General features: G+C 37.1%; 1 protein-coding gene across 2 annotated transcripts in view; it reads left to right on the top strand.

Annotated features, from left to right (window-relative positions):
• The window catches only part of LOC113105123 (protein FAM19A2-like), a 75,070-nt gene extending 57,046 nt beyond the window's left edge, over positions 1-18,024 (top strand). For both annotated transcript variants that reach the window (XM_026266253.1, XM_026266251.1), the window contains 3 exons: positions 11,289-11,438; positions 13,594-13,718; positions 16,974-18,024. In XM_026266253.1, coding sequence (XP_026122038.1) covers positions 11,289-11,438; positions 13,594-13,718; positions 16,974-16,985 — 287 coding nt within the window. In that variant the 3' untranslated portion in view covers positions 16,986-18,024. The remainder of the gene's footprint in view (positions 1-11,288; positions 11,439-13,593; positions 13,719-16,973) is intronic.
• Positions 18,025-20,029: the final 2,005 nt, after the last annotated feature.

Raw genomic sequence — 20,029 nt, 5'->3', positions numbered from 1 at the left:
CACTAAAGAAGACGAGGCGAGAGATCTATTGTGAGGGATGCTTCGAAGGGTTTGTGGATTTGTGGGTTGTTGGTTCCCTCCCTCTCTATATTAGTTTCCACTACACCTCACCCCAAACATGTTAAAGTTCTGCTAGTTACCCACAATAGGTAGTTGGGCCCAAGTGAAATTGAATGTCGTCCATGTAGGCAGTTTATAGCATGCAATGCCTCAGCAGTTATTGGTCTTATTGAACATAATTCATCTGTACACCTTGTCAAAGAAGAAATGTTTCTTGTTTTTAGTGAGTAAAACAATATGATTAAATAAATTTTCTTTTATTTTCTGGTTGCTGATAATGTTGACTTCAATTGAGGCAACTGAATTCAGAAGGCAGTTTTTCAACAGCTCCACATTTAGCAATGTCAACCAATGTGACACGACGATAAAAATGAATTATGTTTGTAATGCAAACATTTCCAGTGTTGATGCTTCATTAATAGTCCTGTATTGATGAAGTTACATTTCTATTCATATGCCTTAAATAATTGTAACCCCTGGATGCAGAATTACACCATAAGCCTCTCAGTTTGTTCAGAGAACATCTGTATGTGAGGGTTCTCCTAAAATAGAGCAGATATACAGTGCCCATTTAAATTGTAAATGTCTTTTTCTTCCCAGGAAATGAACCAAAAATATTGATGACTCATCTTGTACACTGCAATTACATTTTATTCAGCATACAGCAACCTTTTGAGTCAGAGTTGCTTAGAAATGTGAATTACCATGAATCTGCATAATAGCACATGTTAGACTAACAGTATTGCCTCAGATTGTGTCCCAACAAGCCTAAAAAGAGTCTGAACAATTTCTTGTTGAACAGTGCTACTGATTGGTTAAGGGTCTGCAAGCTCCCAGCATGCATTACTGCATGTGATTATTGTTGTGCTGTTTGCCTGAATTTTTTTTTTCTCCATCTTGCAGTCTTGATGTCCCTTAGTGAGACAATAGTTAAGTCTGAGACTGAGAATTCAACTCATGCTTCTGGATGCGTCTCAACTGGACGCATATCAGTTTTGCAGTGATTCATTTCGCATTCATATCTTACATGCAGTCTAATTCCTGACTGCTGACCCAGAGTGACCAGTGATGCTACTAGAAAATAGATGCTGGTTAAATTATGCAAAACAAAATGTTCAGTGTCGGGGAGCGATGCGGTGTTCTCAATGTGAATTAATTATGACCAGCAGCTACTATACAGTAGGTTAATGACTCTTGAACAGACCTCAGTTAAAGTAATTTAGACTATTAAGAATTCATCATTGTAATATTTCACCTCTGGCTGTCGGCAGCTTTGCTCAACACTCATTGTAATTTGGCCGATTAACAATTAGTACTTGCAATATTTCACCTTCACCCGAATTGGCGTAGTTAAATGAGTCCGAGATAGTCATGGAATGTTTTATGATGGTTTTGGTTGGCGATCTAATCCGGACCTTGGAAAAGTAACACTTTATGTGTTTGTTATGGGTGATTTAATAATTAAAATGTTATTTTTTTGATGAACCATCCTTACTTGCATTGGCTTCGGAGGTGTAGATCCTTTCGAAAATAAAAAAAAAGTTGCATTTGAAAACTTAATCAAATAAATCATCATTTAGTAAAGGCCAGGTAATGTTTGGATCATGCACTATATTTGATACCCTTCTGGATGGGATTGAGTTTGTTTATATCAGTTCATGGGCTTTTCCTTTCCACCTCAGTCTGTAGACGACAGCACAGGAAGCTGATTGGTGTTGTTTGTTACCACGGCAGCATGTGTGATGACATCTCCCCTGTCAGTCATGTTTTGCAGGCTCAGAGGAGAGTGTATGTGTTTGTGTGTGTACGTGTGCATATGTGAGATATAAAACACTACTGACACTTTGAGGGTGGGGACAGCATGCTATTTAGAGCAAACATGACTGTGTGAGAGGCAGGATGTGCTCGGAATGAATGAACACGTGGGAAAACCAACAATGATTTTTCTGCTCATGGAGGTATTAGACTGAACAAAGCTCTAAAATAACAAAAAAAAAATGCTATTAAAGTTGTCCATTTCAGCAGTATTTGTGCATATATGTTTGCTATGATATTATATGATAATTTCATTTATTTTATCAGCTTTGAGACTTTTGGACTGGCTAGAATCCACCGTACTGTAATATTAAACCGCAGCCTTTATAAACAATGCGTTTATGTTTCACACCTTCATTTTTTTTACTTCCATCATTTTCCAATAATGTCAGATGCTGTGATGCGAATGCTATTCAGGAAAGCTTCTGACCTTGGATGCTTCTCTAATGGATGGGAAAAGTAACTAAATATTGAAGCTATCATCTTGAAAGCAAAACAAAAGAAGAACACCCAGACAGGCAGGTGTAATAAAAGTCTCAGAAGTGTGAAAAGTTGAATTCTCCCTGAATAAACTACGGAGAATCCAGGGCTAAGATATATATTTTAAAATGTATATTTAAGCACTATTGCTAAAGAGTATACAGTGTGTTTAAGAACTTTGTATTACAGCACCTCTCAAAACTCACGGCTTACTGCCACCTTAAGATGAAAATAATTTGTATTTCTTATTTGCAAGTTTCTTTGGGTAAAACTATCTTCTAAATGAATAAATGGTGATATGCCTAAAATAATTGGTCAATAGCTATATTCCTTCTTGGGTGATAAATAGAAATATTAGCTCTCCATTGTGTTAGTTTCAGAACCTACCTACATCCTTTTCTATTTAAAAATATTTTGATAAATAATTGTATTTATTATTTATTGATTTAGTTTAGTACATATTACATTTATTTTAAGTTCAGCATACAGTATGTTTTTTTGTTGAATTATTTATTTAAGGAAATATTACTTTACCTTTTAATTATAATAATATTTAAACTGTTTTATGTCATACAGTGTCCCACAGACACTTTATACAGCCCTTTATACTTATTTGAATGTCTTTGTGTTATATATCAAAGTGTCATTGATCTTTAATAAAATATCCTATCCTATTTAGTGCATTCATATTTTCATTTTATACATTTAAATTATAGTGGCCATGGTTCACTTAGCTAAATTGCTAGATATTTGCCATTGAAAAGTCAATTTAAAATAGCTGCTAGTCATAATTAAACAATCAATTTGCTAAATTATTATAAGTTCAAAATCTTCTTGCATGTATCTGCATGCCATTAATGGATTTAAAGTTCCGTAATCCCAACTCTTACTGCTTTTCTCCAGACTTCGTGCCATTTCTGAAATGCTGTAAGAGCAGTATTCCTCACCTTTACTTTTATCCACCATTTGCCAAGTGCGTGTCAAATGGTGACAGCGACTCTATTAGTTTCATGGTGTTGCTCTTTTACACAAGAACCTAAATGTAATAACATTCAGAGAGCATTGACTGAGATAGGTGCGTGGTTTCTCAAGGGAGCACAATTGATCAGGGGCAGCCTTTAATGGTGCGATGTAGAGATGGATGGTGTTGGGACAGAGGTTCATTTGAGCCCTTGGCCGATGTGTTCTGAATCTGTCAGCTACAGCAATCTGTCACCAGACCTTTGGCTTGACCACTATGTGCACCCTTGTGTCTGGAAAAGGATACAGCAGGGGAAGGAAAGAGAGCCAGGGAGATCTTTCGAATGGATACCCCCATGATGAATGATATTTACAGAGGGAGAATGATAAGCAATGATCTGTGGAGTATTTTGGAATCACTATCCCTGCCTCATTAAGCGGTGTGGTTACGTGTTGACCCAGATTGCGAATGTAATATTTTTCTAAACTGTTTAAGCATTCATGTTAATACAGATTTGCTGATTATCGCATTATGGTGATCTCACATATTAGGACGAGATCACTAATTTGTTTTTAAAGAGAAACAATGGAAAGTGAACAACTCCAGTTCTGTTAAATGATTATGATGCCACTGGTGATGTCTCGAGGCTTCATCAGCGAAAATGGATTTATTAATAATGTTGACTTGTGCTTAAAGGGGTGTAATGTTTATTTGCGGAAGAAATTAAATGACTGTACCTTGAACTTGTTCTTAGCAAAAGTATAAACAATATGTATTGGCAAAACATAGAGGGTCAATCAAAGACCAGGAAAAAAGAAGAAAAACAGGGAAATACCAATTTCGCAATGTAGATTTTTAGTCTGTCAATTCTACAATTTTGTGTATTATTAAAAAAATGCTAAATAAAATCATTTGCAGTACTAATGGACATTCTGTTTGATATAGTGAAATCCATTATTTAATATATTATTATATTTTAATAATTTATTATTATTAGATATTTTCTCCTCAAAGGTGAGATTTTCTATGATAAAAAAATATTTTTTAATAAAAAAATTGTGCCATTTTATGTAATTATATATATATATATATATATATATATATATATATATATATATATATATATATATATATATATATATATAGCTCCATTTATGAATTAATTGACATGTTATATATTAATGAATGAATAATGAACTAAAATATTAAATAAAAAAATTAGAATAACTTAACAATTTATGATTATTATTAGTTATTCTTTCTCCTCCCTGGTAAGATTTCTATGATTATTTTTTACATTTTAATTTAATAAAAAATTGTGACATTATCTAATTGTGTTATGCATATTAATTTAATTATTTAATAATTCCAGGGGTGGGGGGGGGGTAAAATAATTCAAATTTAAGCTGACACAGCCAAAGACTCTCAGACTAGACAGCTAATACACAGTACAGTATAGTTCCTACCATCAAAAGCAAATGGTTATCAATTTCAGGTACTCATGCGTGTTTCTATTGTGTGCTTTTCAATTTCTGTTAACACCAGCATGAGGTTTTTGGACCTCTGCCCAGACTCGCTCTTGTTTGGGAGTGTTGACTTCATATTAGCCTTCGCTAACCACAGAGGTACTTTAGCTGTGTTTGTGTGGTGTTGTTGTTTTTCTGCAGAACCTGAACGGCCGTATCTTACAGGCGCAAATTTGCTGTCATCGCCCCAGTCTAGGCTTTCCACGGCTCGCTGGTTATCAGAGTATGTCTTGTGTCAAGAAAAAAAAAAACAGTGTATTTGTGTCAAAGATCTGACCCTGTAAAGAACATTTGATGTGACATCTATTCATTTAGACTTTTTAGAGACCCTCTCGGCCCTCCCCGCACCAAAATACTTCTGATCAGGTAACCAGTGTGGCATTGAGACAGAGCGTTTGATCTTCCATTTCTGCAGCCCGCAGATGGCTAGTTCTCTTATCGCCTCATAACAATTTCATAAGTGACTTGCTGTAAATTGCCATGGCGATGGTATGGTAATTGGGTTGCCACTCTGCTTCACTTTCTCTCTCTGGTCAAAGAAAAAAAAAGGGAGAGAAGCATTTCTCTTTCTTTTCACTGCAGTCGCACTGAGTAATAAGTGTTAGGACAGACGGAGTGAAAGTGAGCTTGATCACAGTGTCGAGGAAAAAGAGTGCACTCATTTCCTGCTGCGCAACTTGGAGAATGTGCTAGTAATGTGCATCCCGATGTAGTTTACTGAACGGCATACTGAACACCCATAATCATCTACAAATGTAGCTTCTATATTTATTTATTTTTTAATCGGCTGTAGAAGTTTGATGCTTTGATGGGTCTTCACACTAAATTTTAGTCTACAGGTTAGATGCATGGGACATTTATGTGTGTGTGTGTGTGTGTGTGTACATTAACCTTTAAATGTTTACGGTTGGTAGGATTTAAAAAAGATTTTGCTGACTAAAGCATCGTGTACACCAGGACGATTATCGCACGTGCTTATCGCCAGTGTTTTTCGAAATGTCTTGTGTGTTCAAATTCAAATTCAAATTCCCTCCCTGACATTAGATGGCGCTTAATGAAAAACAGAAATACCTGGTACACATCGAATCCTATCTGAGCTGCAAATCCTCTCCATAAAAGCTCCCTCTTATCGAGATTCTATTATCGGGAGTCGCTGTCGCGTTTGTCATCAAGCCCTTTGTGTTTAGACACCAGTGGGACCAGCAACTCTACATTCATCTTGCCTCGATGCATCTTTTTTGTCTACTTACTTCCTCTTTGTAGATAGGTATCACTTATGTGTGCTCGGCAAGACTTGAGCGCCACCAAGTCGTGTTCTATTGTAACTTCTGCTTCTCCAGGCACGTGCACAAATTTTTTTTTTTAGTTTAAAAAAAGAAATTGGCGCCCTTTGTTCAGTCACGAGGAGTTAAACGTCGGCGATAATTGCGCGTGATAATCAACCCGGTGTGCACAAGCCTTAAGGCTGCATTTGTTTTATAAAAAAATCCAATACAAAACTGTAATGTTGTGAAAAAAAAAATCTAATTATGTAGAATATATTTCAAAACATAAATGTTTCCTGTGACGGCAAAGCTGAATAATCTGCTGAATCATATGCATTTTAATATGCTGATTTGCTTCACAAAAAACATTTCTTATTATTATCAATTCTGAAAAAAGTGTTGCTTTTTTTTAAGCTAAGGTGTTCTGTGGATGTGCCTATGTGCACTGGTCAGTGCACCATTAATGAATACTTCATGATGTTATTTAACTCTTGGATGACTTAATCAATATTACCCTTCCTTCTTCATTGAGCATAGAACATTCATGGAGGAACAGTTGGTTCTTTACAGCCATGAAGAGTCAGTCCGTCTTGGATGTATCAGACTTTGTACATCATGCAACGCACACACACACACATACACACACACACACACACACCATCCCTGCTCCATTGAACCGGTGAGGCTGATACTGTCTGTCAAGCGCCTTGGGTTGGAGAGACTACCAAGACTCTGGTGATGAATGTGTGTTTGGCTCCAGAATGGACCTACCGACTTCATGAATGCTTTAATGAATGCTTTTAAGCATTGTTGCATTAGGCATGTTTCAGGACATCTTCCAAGTCACTATTTGGATGCTTCAGCCTTACTTCAAAATATCAGAAGTTTCTGCTTAGCCGCCTTCTTTTTTTTTTTTGTAAAACCCTATATTATATAATGCAATGACATTTAACAATTTTTACATGGTTTAGTACTTTGTTGTGATACAGGATCATATCTGGTCTCCAATGGTTTATTTTTTTTTCTCTTGGTTAAACAGACACTGTCACTGTAGTTATTAGCCTTGAGGATGCAAACAGAGCTTTGCGTTTGAAACATATGAGGGGAGTTAACAGATATGAAGAGGCTTTGTTATTGCTCATGAGTAATTGTTGCCTGTCACATGAAACGAAAGCAGACTGTACGGTTAAGTATCCCTTTATGCCTTTGTTTAGCATGGCAACATAATAGCTGTTTTGATGTGTCCTCGGCTAATGGCGGTTTAATCATTTGTTTACTATGAAGTATATGGTGATATTTAGTCATTGTTTGCTTTAACGGTTACGCACCTCACTCTTATTTTTTCATCCAGCATCTTCATCACAGTGTTTGTGGGGGGAAAAACAGCCTTTGAATAGCAATTTTGTCAGCACAAAGTCTGTCATCTCTCTCTCTCATGCACCAAAGCAGAGGGTGGCTGTGTTATGCTAATTCAATAGGAGCTTAGTAGGAACATTTTATATGTTTTCTCTCCTTTTTTTGTTATTCGTCAATATGTTCGATGTTTGTAGAAAAAGAGCTTCTTGGCTCCAAAAAGCCCATCAATGACAGACTGAAAAAGCACAGAAGTAAGGCAAAAGGGTAAAAAATGCCTGCTTAATGCTCATACTTGCATCTGAGGCAGCAATCTGTTCTGTTTTATTTTTAAAATGGCCTTTACCCTTGTGGAGAATGTCACACATCCCAATGTTAGATGATTTTACCCTTCAACTCACATTAATGAGAAACTGCATGGAGACTCTTAGATCCTAACCACATCTGACAAGTGCCAGCACATTTGCAAATCCTGTGAAATAACCATATGTTTGTCATTGCTTGAAAAACTGTTTGGGCTGTTGGAAAAACCATATGTTTGGTTTTTGTCATCTTTATTGGATTTGGAAAGGTATTTGATATTTCTAACAAAAATATCTGGACTATTTCCACACTTTAAATACAGGTGCATCTCAATAAATTAGAATGTCGTGGAAAAGTTCATTTATTTCAGTAATTCAACTCAAATTGTGAAACTCGAGTATTAAATAAATTCAATGCACACAGAATAAAGTCTTTGGTTCTTTTAATTGTGATGATTCTGGCTCACATTTAACAGAAACCCACCAAATCACTATCTCAACAAATTATTGATGAATATTGTGACATGTCAATCAGCTAATCAGCTCAAAACACCTGCAAAGGTTCCCTGAGCCTTCAAAATGGTCTCTCAGTTGGGTTCACTAGGCTACACAATCATGGGGAAGACTGTTGATCTGACAGTTGTCCAGAAGACAATCATTGACACCATTCACAAGGATGGTAAGCCACAAACATTCATTGCCAAAGAAGCTGGCTGTTCACAGAGTGCTGTATCCAAGCATGGTGAGTTTGCTGGCCAGTCAAGCACACCAACACCATGGCCATTTAACCAACTTTTGGTGCTTTTGGCAGTGTGGGCAGGTATATCAATTGCATATCAAAAAGGCTCCTTTTATTTTGCCTCCATCTAGTTCATCCATATCTTCACAGTCTTCATTGGGATGATGCTGCTTGTCAATGTGGGATCAATGGATGTGATTGTGGTGTTGAAAGCAGTGCCTAAGAGCCGTGCCAGCTCCCATTACTGTTAGCGCCTGGATCGCACCCCCTCCCGCTGTTGAGGCAGACGTTCCCTGACTCTGCCAGACGACCAGCCTGCACACCTTAAGTGAAACATATCGATTGCAGCTATTGCAAGTCCATGTAAATTTTGCACAGATGTCCAGAGAAAGACACAATGCCTTCTTAGAAAAGGTCTCACATCAGTTGAGTATACAGAGCCAAGAAGTAGCTGTTTAATTCTCTTTGTTGGTCTTCAGGCACCTTGCTAAACGCTGCAGCTTAATCTTCACAGGAGCCAATCGCTCATGTACACACACATACTGCCTATAGATTTGGTTGACTTGTGTATGACCTCGGTGAAAGGGTTATGGTTTAATTAGTAGTTTCTCCAGGCCCTGCCAACCTGCCTGCTACCCAGAGAGAAGCTTTCCCACAGCAGGTCGAGGGCTGATCTGGGATCAGGTGCTCCTGTGTTGGTACTGATCTCTGTGGTTGTGCCAAAAACATTCTGTTCCAGGAGCATGACACTTCCTTTATTTCACGAGTTTGATTGGATTTCAGCGTGACCTCGAGTCAAGGAACAGATTTTGATCAGTGCCAAACATAGAAACATAATTTTCACTGCCAAAATTAAAAGCTTTTGAGTTTTCACAGAAGCTCTTGAGTGCGTAGATAATATCATTTACATTTATGCACTTGGCAGACACTTTTAACCAAAGAAACTTGCACTTCGCTCAAGGTACATAAGTATGTGTGTTCTTAAGAAATGAATCAATGACATTGGCATTGCTGGAGTCTTCTTCTTCTTCTTCTTCTTCTTCTTCTTCTTCTTCTTCTTCTTCATACCGTACCCATTATTACAATGGTTTTTAAGAACAGTTTGAATTATTAATTTTAGAATATTTATTTTTTATTTTTAAGAAATTGCTTTCTTTTTATGCTTATTATTATTATTTTTTTTACAATATATGAATTTATGAAAAATACTAAAATAGGATTACAGAATAAAAATACAACTTTTTATTTTTATAATTTATTTTTATTATTATATCATATAGAAATATGCAAAATAAATGTAAATTTAAATTTCAGCAGTTGTTATACATGTGCTTTTATTTACCTTTAAATTAATTTGTGTTATATCATATGTATTGGCTTCATATCGGTCACCCTGCTCAGATATCGGCATCACAAAATCACTAGTTACGAAGAAATGTATTGTTAAAAAAAGTTTAATGAATCCAACCCCTGGATTATATTGGTTTATGTCTGGTTTTGTGTCTATGTTTGGTTTTAAGTGTAATCTTGAAGTAATACATCCAGGAGCAGTAAATGGTTCTCTTTTTTTCTACTTCTCCATCAGCTCTGAGAGCATTAAATCAATTTTAATCAATCTGCACATTTTTAATGTAATCATTTAATGGCCAATTTATGAAAAGCTAAATTTTTGAATATGATGAATATATCACGCCAGTAAATGTATGCAAATGTTATTTAGCATAGACTTTTTAATTCTTAAACCATTTTTCACATCGTTGCTCTACCAGAGAAGCCAAACACATGACAAACTCAAGCTTGTGGAGTAACCCATCCCAGTTTGTTTCTCTTATAGATTTTTACAAGCACTGTGCAGTTGGAAGGTACACAAATAAAGGTGGTAATGCACATTGAATGAGTCAAAGCAATCATTTTCTATAAGATGTTGGAACAAACTCCACCAATGAATATTCAATTTGCATCCGCTCAAACTTTTTGAAATTAACTTTGGCCCTGGAGTGTGTTGGGGCTGAGATAATCACACAAAGGGGCTTCAGCCCTTCACCTGCCGGCGTTTGCATCGGTAAATCTCTGTTTTTCTTTCTCAAGCCCACAATCGGCCTACCGCTCGACAGAGCCTTTTGTGTGCACGTTAAAGGCTCTTTATTGATCGGAGGCAAAATGTTTTTAATGTTGTTGATGAGATTTTGAGATTGGCCAGCTAATGGGAAAACGGAGGCCCCTTTTTCAATCAATTTTTAACTCAAGTCTTAAATTGAAAATCTTTACCAATGCAATTAAGGCTGATTTGAAAGGTACACTAAAACTTTCGAAATGTTTTTATACTCTTCTTTTTTAAACTCCTCAATTTAGAGCTTCAAAGTGATGTGTGAATACACGCTTTTAAATGCTACGAGACGTTGCTCCCCGCCGTTGTTCAGTCATAGGTGAAGGATAAACAAAACAAAATGAGAATAAATCATTTGCCTGAAAGATGCTTCTAGATGCATAAAGGTCCATGATGATCAATTAACCGTTTTACTTGTAATTACTAAAGTGAAGCATAAAACCCAACCCGTTGATCACAGGCAATGTTTTTTCTGATTTCTGACCTGAGACAAATCAAACCGCTTGCATTAGCATTCATTAAATCGTACGCTGCCTCCACGTCAACAGATTCATTTCCATTGCAGCCACCGGCAGCAACAGAATATGCATTAGTGCCTCATCGTTTCCTTTGTCGGCGAGGAGAGTTTGAAACAGCTGGCTGATTTTAATAGACTCGGTGTCCTTGTTGTTTTTCCTCAGTACACGTCAAAGCGGGAACCTGTGAGGTCATTGCAGCCCACCGCTGCTGTAACAAGAACAAAATCGAGGAGCGCTCCCAAACTGTCAAGTGTTCTTGCTTCCCTGGGCAAGTTGCTGGGACAACAAGAGCGGCTCCTTCCTGTGTGGACGGTAAGACATTTGTTTGTGTCTGTGTGTGCGTGTGTGTGTGTGTCTGTGTGTGTGGTTTCTGATTTGATTCTATAAAGCAAAGTAGTTTATTATTTACGTTATACTTGATAAATAGATAAAATATTAGACTTTTATATTATATTTTTATTATCTATACTAATTAGGATAAAATTAATATATTTTATCTTTTTTTTAACTAAATTAACTGTATTATTTAATAGAAAAAAAGTGGTGGTACAGTGATGTAAACAACAAGAAAAGCCATTCTAATGTAATGTAGTACCTGCTCTTAAATTAAACCATCATTTTAAAGTCTAGCCGCCGTCTTTATCTCAGTTTCATCTCTCTGGGCTGTCACTTCTGAGTCAGGGTCCGTTTGAGTGTGACACCGTCATCCTGCTGTTTGCTCGAGTGCAGCGTGGGCTGCTTGTCTAATAACATGTCAGCGCCCCCTCACTGGACAGGTCAATCGATCTTGATCTTCTTTTCTGCCCTCTAATGCATCTGACAGGTGCTGCCACCCCCTGCTGAGCACCGAGACCACAGCACATGATTCTACCTCCTGAATGAGGACAAAAGCCACTACACTTAAGACTGAAAGACACTTGACCTCCTTACACTGTTTTTATGCGGTAGATTGTGTCTACGTACTGTAGGTTATGAAAGTCTGACACAAGACTGGAAATGTGAATTTTTTTTAAAAATATATTTTCACTTATCTGTTGATAATATAATTTTTATTGGAAAAAAAAATCATTGGTGGTCTCAGATTTTTGGACAACAAAAACACAATTCAAATGTTCAAAGAAGCACTTGTAGAAGATCTAGCCTTTTTAATTATAGTTGCTATATTAAATACTCTTGTTATTACTTGAGAATGAGAATATCAGTGGTGGCCAGTTACCACGTTTAATTATAGTAAAACGATTATTTTGGTAGGTTTGTGGGAGTGAATACATATTTAACTACACATGTATGTCTACATTTTTAAAAACGTCATAAAATAGTGCTCTTTTTACGTTATTACTGTGTTTGAAATTGAAACACAGTTGGGACGGAAATTGCTGATTGCAATTTTTTTTTTCTCGGAAGACAGGACTTTAATAATAAAATCTCCATAATCATCGGGAAGAAGGAGGCGGGAACCGGCGCACAATCAAAATGAAACTTTAATAATTAAAAATAAACACAAAACAGCGCATCAGCCCCTAACGGACGACTGATGCACGCAAATAAAAAGCAAAACATAAACTAAAGCCCAGGCCTGGTCCTCTCTCGTCCTTCACGGTCGTCGCTCCAGTTTTATATCCTTCCATCTCCTACGTGGGACTCGAGACCGGTGGTGGGTGGCAGGTGTTGCTCATCTCCAATCATTACACCGGCCTCACTCCTCGTTCCCACGTCCCTCGGCCCCGCCCCACTCGTCACAATGACATTCTCATTTTTAGAAAGCATTGTATTGGGTGTTTTCCTAAATGCACATCTGGTAAAAGTTTCACCCAGGATCATTAAAAAGTGTGCCTGTGGTGATTTTTCTGCAGAATGAAATCGTTTCTGCTTGCATGTTTTCAAACTATGAAAAAAAGTGCGACTTATAGTCCGGAAAATACGGTAGTAGGATTCAGCTGATAGATGTGGACTTAAATCCACATCTATGATTTTGATATCCTGCGATTTTAAAAAGTTTATAGCTCCTTCCTCTCTGCCCCATATTAAAAGCCTCAAGCTTGACAATGTCTTCCATCTGCTTCTCAGTTCCCCTTAACCCTCAACGTTGTGCCAATCCCCAAGACCGCAACCCTTGTCATCTTGACATGAAGGAAGTACTTTATCCCGAAAGACATACTGTGAGCATCGAGCCCACATCGGATTGATGGATTCAAACCGTCAGCTTTGAATCAAAGACCTCCTCCCTGACTAGCCTCATTGTTTTCGGGAGAAAGAGATACAAAGACGTAGTTTCATTTCATTTGACAGTGGACGTGAGTGAGATATTCTGAGGTTTTCTCCTCCTCTCAATCTTCATTGCTTCATCCTTCAAAGTCTTGGATGCGTGGTGATTTGGGCTTGTTTCTTTCCCGTTTTGGCAGTTGACACAGAGTGAGCAGAGTGTTGAGATTCTCTCTTCTTTCTTTCTTTCTCTCTGTCTGCGCAGCTTCTATCGTAGCACAGAAGTGGTGGTGCCAGATGCACCCGTGTATGGAGGGCGAGGAGTGTAAGGTGTTGCCGGATCTAAAAGGTTGGAGCTGCAGCACGGGAAACAAAGTCAAGACGACCAAGGTGAGAGGGAGCCCATCCAATTACAGCACAGTCGTATACCCATCATAATAATGCCAATACCAGCTTTAGAAATGTTCCAAAATATCTGTAACAGGACAACAATGATTCCGATAAAGTGGGCTAATGCATATATATATGTCAAATGATTAATCATGTTTAATCGCATCCAGAATAAAGGTTTTTGTTTACATAATATATGTGTTTGTATTGTGTATATTTATTATGTATATATAAATACACACCAATACAGTATATAATTTGAAATGTTATATATATTATATTATAATATTATAACAGTATTATAATATATACACCACATTTATAAAACTAAATGCTAAAAACTTTTTAATTTACATTTAATAATTATAATAATATCAGTATATTTTAGTAAATATACAGGTAATTTTATATTTGCTAAATGTGACCATGCTCCACAAAACCTATGTAAAGGTCTATTTTATTTAAATTGAGATTTATACATTTATATTTGGCCAAGACTACTTAGTGGTCCTTGCATATGACACTGTCTTGAAAAACACTGGGATTTTAGACAACTTTATTGTTCAACAAAAGCCTAGACAAAAGAAACACAATGTGGCATTGCATTTAGAAAAGTCAGCGCGGGCGATGATGCGCTTCCGCAGGTTAATGTGACTTATTGTTTTTATGTTTGCCACCGCATGTTTGCGAGCCGCTGTGTATGTTTGGTTGACACACAGGGCTTGTAGCCATCCATCAGACTGAGAAGTTTGACTCACCAAATGCCTGTGCTTCAGTCGAGTCCTCCATTATTCATGGGGCAGAGGGGCCGGCGTGAGGCAGATCTTTTTTATTTTAGCCCTTTTAATAATTCATGTGGCTGCACTCACGTCAACAGCAGGCAGACCTCTGAGGTGTTGGGAGCTACTCTCAAACCTGGGCTTGATTTTTGGGGCCCTCTAGGCCACTGTCCGTGGATGTGGACATGCAATATAACCGCAAGAAGAGATCCCAGGAATGATGAGGGCATGATGGGATTGTTTAATCTGAGGTTCTGATCTCTTTGATCATTACTTTTGAACTTTTCACCACTTCCCTTGATCGGATTCAATTGGACATATATTGCATTTTTTTTTCCATGTTCTGAAGTGCTAATTATGATTTATATATTTTAAATATATATTCTAAATTGTGGTTGAAAGTGGTCTGTTCTGGAAAAATAGCACGACACTGAACTTTCTAGAGTCTATGACAAGAAAAAAATATGTAATTCTTAAAACCACAGCAAAAAATTAAGGTATATGCTAATTTGTAAATGGGGGGAAAAGGGGAAAACAGTTATCAGATAAAACATGCACTACCATAATTTGGGGCCAGTGCAATTTTTAAGAAGTTTATACTTTTATTTAGCAAGGATGCATTGCATTTATCAAAAATGAAAGTAAAGACAATATTATAAAAGTGTTTGATTTCAAATAAATCATGTTCACTGGGATTTATAATCTTTATAATGTATCAGTTTCAATTAAGCAGAGCGACTTTTTCTAACATTGATGATAATAAATGATTTTGGAGCGATGATGCAACACTGAAGACTGGAGTAATGATGCTGACAATTCAGCTTTGCATCACAGAAATAAATAATATTTTAAAATATAGAAAACAGTTATTTTAAATTGTAATAATATTTCACAATATTACTGTATTTTTTATTAAATAAATGCAGCTTTGTTTAGCATAAGAGACCTCTTTTTAAATTTTAAATACAGACTCTAAATCCGGTAGTGTAATATAGTTATTTTATTGTATTATATTAACACAAAGTTTTGAATAAAGTTTTGTGCAGTATTAGAAATTTGAATATACACTCAGGAATATCCTGACCTGTTTCCTTCATACTCTCAGTAGCTCAGTCTGAACTTGTTTCTATTGAATGGTGGTCTAGTGAGTCCATGTCTGAACCAGAGAGGGAGGTGGGACGTTAAGGAGACGGCAGCCAGGACACCTTCCACTTCCTCTGTGTGTCCTCCGGCTGCCTGCTGGCAATGACCTGAAGGTGTAGATTACACTGGGCTTCCGTTAGCAGCCTGCCAGCCAGGCCTCGTTCACAACTATAGAGACCTGCCCTACCCTGGCCTCTGAACCCAGAGCCTTGCTTTTGTGTTTCAGAGCTGGAACAGGACCAGACTTGCATGCTAAACCCTTCCAGATCCAGAGGAGCTAGCGGTTCCGGTCCCTCAGTGTGCTGCTCTCTATTTCGGGCCGCTACCGCTGAGCTCCTGCTGGTGGTGTGGTTAATGACACTTGTAGGTGACAATACAATGTGCCTGCGTGAGCATGTGTCAGTCCCCATATTAACACCTCATGCCTTAGAGGAAACTTCTAATTGAAGAAATTTCCATTTTTATAGCGCTGAAGGCCCTCTAATGATCAAGAGATAATTAGTTAACACTCTGTGATTGTTGTCGTTGTTTTATGATGATATATACAAGTGTTGTGATGTTTAGTCTACAGCAATGACACCTCACATTAACGTTTCAGTGGGCGGCATGAAATCATTGTAGAAATGGCACAAACAAACAAACAAATACATAAAAATAGTACCTAAAAACCATATAGCTCGAATATTATCATAATATTATTTGTGGTTTTATCGTGATCTAAATGTGTGCCACTTTGGACGACCAATGATTAATTAGAATAAACCTCGACCAATCAGAATAATTGAATTTCGCCAAGTAAAACTGAGGTTGTTACAGTTATTACAGATCTTACTTTTTCTATAATGAATATAAATTTACATCTCAAGCTGCTGTCAATTGTGCATTTCAAAGAGAAGATTAATGTTTTACTGTTATTAATATTGTAGCTTGCACTGTGAAGATAACTGTGAAGATAAACGTCATCAAAGTCATTCAACACAAACCGGTTTTTATGATTTGAAACAATGTCACTCAATAGAACATGCACAAACTAAGAAATTCATTGTTCTATTAAGACATTTATTTTGTTATGGAAAAATGACTGGAAAAGTATGAGTAAGAATTAAAAAATGTGAAGTGTTTGTCATGTTTTTATCTCAATGTATAATAAAACATTTTTTCCTCAATATGTATCCTATAATAAACAGTATATGAGTCCTGCACATGCAAATACTGTATATATATCCACTGGTATAAATGGTATTTCAGTGGTTTGATGCAGATTTTTATCCTGTACAGCTTTACAGAAATCACATGCAGACATAAAATGATAACTTGGACTCCTCTTTTTCAGGTCACGCGATAGTCTGGGACCGATATACATATGGGACTAGCAGTTTTTTTTTTTTTTTTTTTGATCAAAGCAATGGAAATTAAGTTTCATTGACTTCAAACTACTTCACAACTATTGGGATCAAGTTGTTGGACCTCTGTTGAATACTAATGTCACTTGGAATGGACCATTTAAACACATGGAATTTTCCTCTCTTTTTTCACCCCCTCTTCTATTTTCGCTCTGCCAAACTGCCGTCTTTGCTTTCTAACAGTGTCGGACAAGATCATACACCGTGTATAGTAAATACTCCATAAAAATCAACATGTGGACCAGTTCAGAGACAATTCTGTGATTTCAGAACAATGGATTACATTTCCTTTTTGTGAAGCGAATGTGGACTTGAAAGGTTGGCTTATTACTTGAATCATATGTTCCAGAGGCACTAATATTCAGTCCCCTATCCTTTGGTGCCAATATTTTATTTGATTTTTTGATCAATGTGAAGTGTATGATTTTTGGGTATGGTTTTGGGGGCACTCAGCTCCATTTTGAAACAGACTTGTGAAAGAGCAAGAGGCAAGTATGACGCTTAGAATTACCACTATTGGTAATGGATGGTATGGATGAAAAAGTTGAAGTGGTCTATGGGAGCTTGTGAAAAAGAATATAGCAAAAAGATTTATTGTTTGTTTTTAAAAGCCTTGGTGGCCAATATTGAGTCAAAGTGTCAGTATTATCTCAAATAAAAGTATCTCTATGGGAAATCTCGTCCAATTGTAACTTTGAAGCATGATTACTCTGCCATCATAAAAGAGATAACGCATTTAAACGTAACATCCACCCACCAACAGAACAAAAAGAATAAACAATCAGACATCTTTCATTATCCATATGTCACGACGCATTCGCCAGCTTTGATAAAATCTTCAAGAGCATCAAGATGTCACATGACTATGCTAATGTTCGCATTGAAATTGACGTGTAGCCTGTGTCTTTGATATACAGATTTATGTGCAGATGCCACGTTATTAGCATTCAGTCAGTGAGTCACATAACGCTTTTGCAGCTGTCACAGAACACTTCAGACTGACTTGTACAGGGCAGGGCTAATGCTATTAGCATAATACCATTTGCCAGCGATTTTTGTCTGGCTAATTTACCATTAGCAATATCAACAGCAGAGCAAGGAGGGGCATGGCGAGGTTAGTCAAGATGTCATTTGCTTTGAGAAGTAAGTCACACAAAGGCTTGCTCCGAACATGTCATAAACATAATGTTCAGACACTGGAGCGTTCATAATGATGGACTAATGTTCTAATGTGTTTAGCTAATTGCAGATTGAGCTTTCAACTGAAAGAATGTGTCATTAGCCAAGACTAGGAGATAAAAGCATTTAGGCTTGTATGTGTGTGTTGAGGCAGTTTTGAGTGCTTTGACTGTGTTTTCAGGACATTGTGCTACAGTTCATGGCATTGGGACAAAGGGTCGGTCAACTGAAATGGAGAACTCAAAGACCTTCCTTGCCCTTGAATCACGGTAGGTGTTTGAAGTATTCATAACAGTATTGAGGAGTGAATAACACAGTGACACTAGAAACGTAACCACATTTTTAGTAGCAACCCATTAATAAAGTACTTTTTCTAAACAAGTGTTAGCCTTAAAGCTGAACTGAGGCAGTAATCAAACGTTTCTAGAAGATTCAGAAGTATGCTTCTTTTTAGTGAATCAGCTCATTTGATAATTCGATTGATCAATTCAGGCGCAAAATTTTACATTTTTATTTTAATAGTTGAATTTTGCATTGTTTTGTTACCTGCTTAGATATGTGTATTTTGTCACTTTCTGGGTGTGTCGAGTGAGTGAACCATCTGGATGATCACTGAGTCAGTTTGTTTATGAATCAGAGATCACTATTTTTTGTTCCTTATATACATTGATTGTCAAAATTATGCTTTGTCAGTGGTATATTTGGACGTTTGGCCCATTCAATTCATCTTGTGAATGAATCGTTCCGTCCTGATTCACTGAAACGATCCGAATCAAAACAACAATTTGTTTAGGAGTCAGAAATCACAACTACTTTTTTTACCCCAATGTACACTGATTTTAAAAAGAAATACTTCCTCAAAGTGATAAAACATATCTTCCATGTAGCTGTTGTTTGTTGGTAGTTTATAGCTAACGTATTCCATACAAGGATTCTTTGACTATAATTTAACTTATGAGTTGCATGTTTCAAATATACATACAGTATAGTATGCAGAGAGTGTAGTTAAAAGCACAATGTATAAAAACCCCAGCTGTGGAGTCTAATGAGTGGTATCAGACTGAGGACAATGCCAGATATGGGACAGTGATGATACCTCATAGAGCGACTAGGATTAACCAGACTTCTCCATGCTGGGTCTCTCAGCCGTTAATCCGTCGGGCCAAGGGCAGTCACAGCAGCCCCGGAATTCTCAAGGCTTTCCAGAAGAATCCTGAATGAACCCTTAAGAATTATCATGCCTAGCATTCTTATCTACATGCGGAGTGCGCTCCCGCCTCTGTAGAGGAAGCTGTGAGGGGGATTGAGTCCACAGGCGTCCGGCCTCATTAGGGTGCAGGGAAGACACAGGTAGGAATCGGTTTGTTTGCCTCATGTCGCATCACCCAACACCGACCACTGCTTTCATCAGCATCACCCGCATCTGAATGGTAATGGGGACATTAGAAAAGAGTCACAATACAAAAGATTGGAGGAATGCCAGAGCGTGTGCTGTGAGAGTTAAAAAATGCAGGGTTTTTATTTGGATTTGTTTTAAATATTTGTCATTTTAAGGATTTCTGGTAATTGAGACAAGGATTTGCATAATGTTCAACAACCTAAATTAGGTTAATGGATGGTGTGGAAAGGGCTGAAATGTAAGGAAACTTGCTGTGTTTTTCCTCCTCATTGACACTTCTGTATGATGCCAGATGAGAGGGAAGAATGTGAAACAGGAGAGAAAAAGATTTATGTAAATTAAGATTATCATATTCCATGTTTATAAAGTAGCATCCAGAATGTCCCATCAGTTCCAAAATCCTGGAAA

The sequence above is a fragment of the Carassius auratus genome, chromosome 6 (genome assembly GCF_003368295.1).
Source record: "Carassius auratus strain Wakin chromosome 6, ASM336829v1, whole genome shotgun sequence".
Taxonomy (NCBI): domain Eukaryota; kingdom Metazoa; phylum Chordata; class Actinopteri; order Cypriniformes; family Cyprinidae; genus Carassius; species Carassius auratus.
This window is presented reverse-complemented; position numbering and strand designations above follow the sequence as displayed.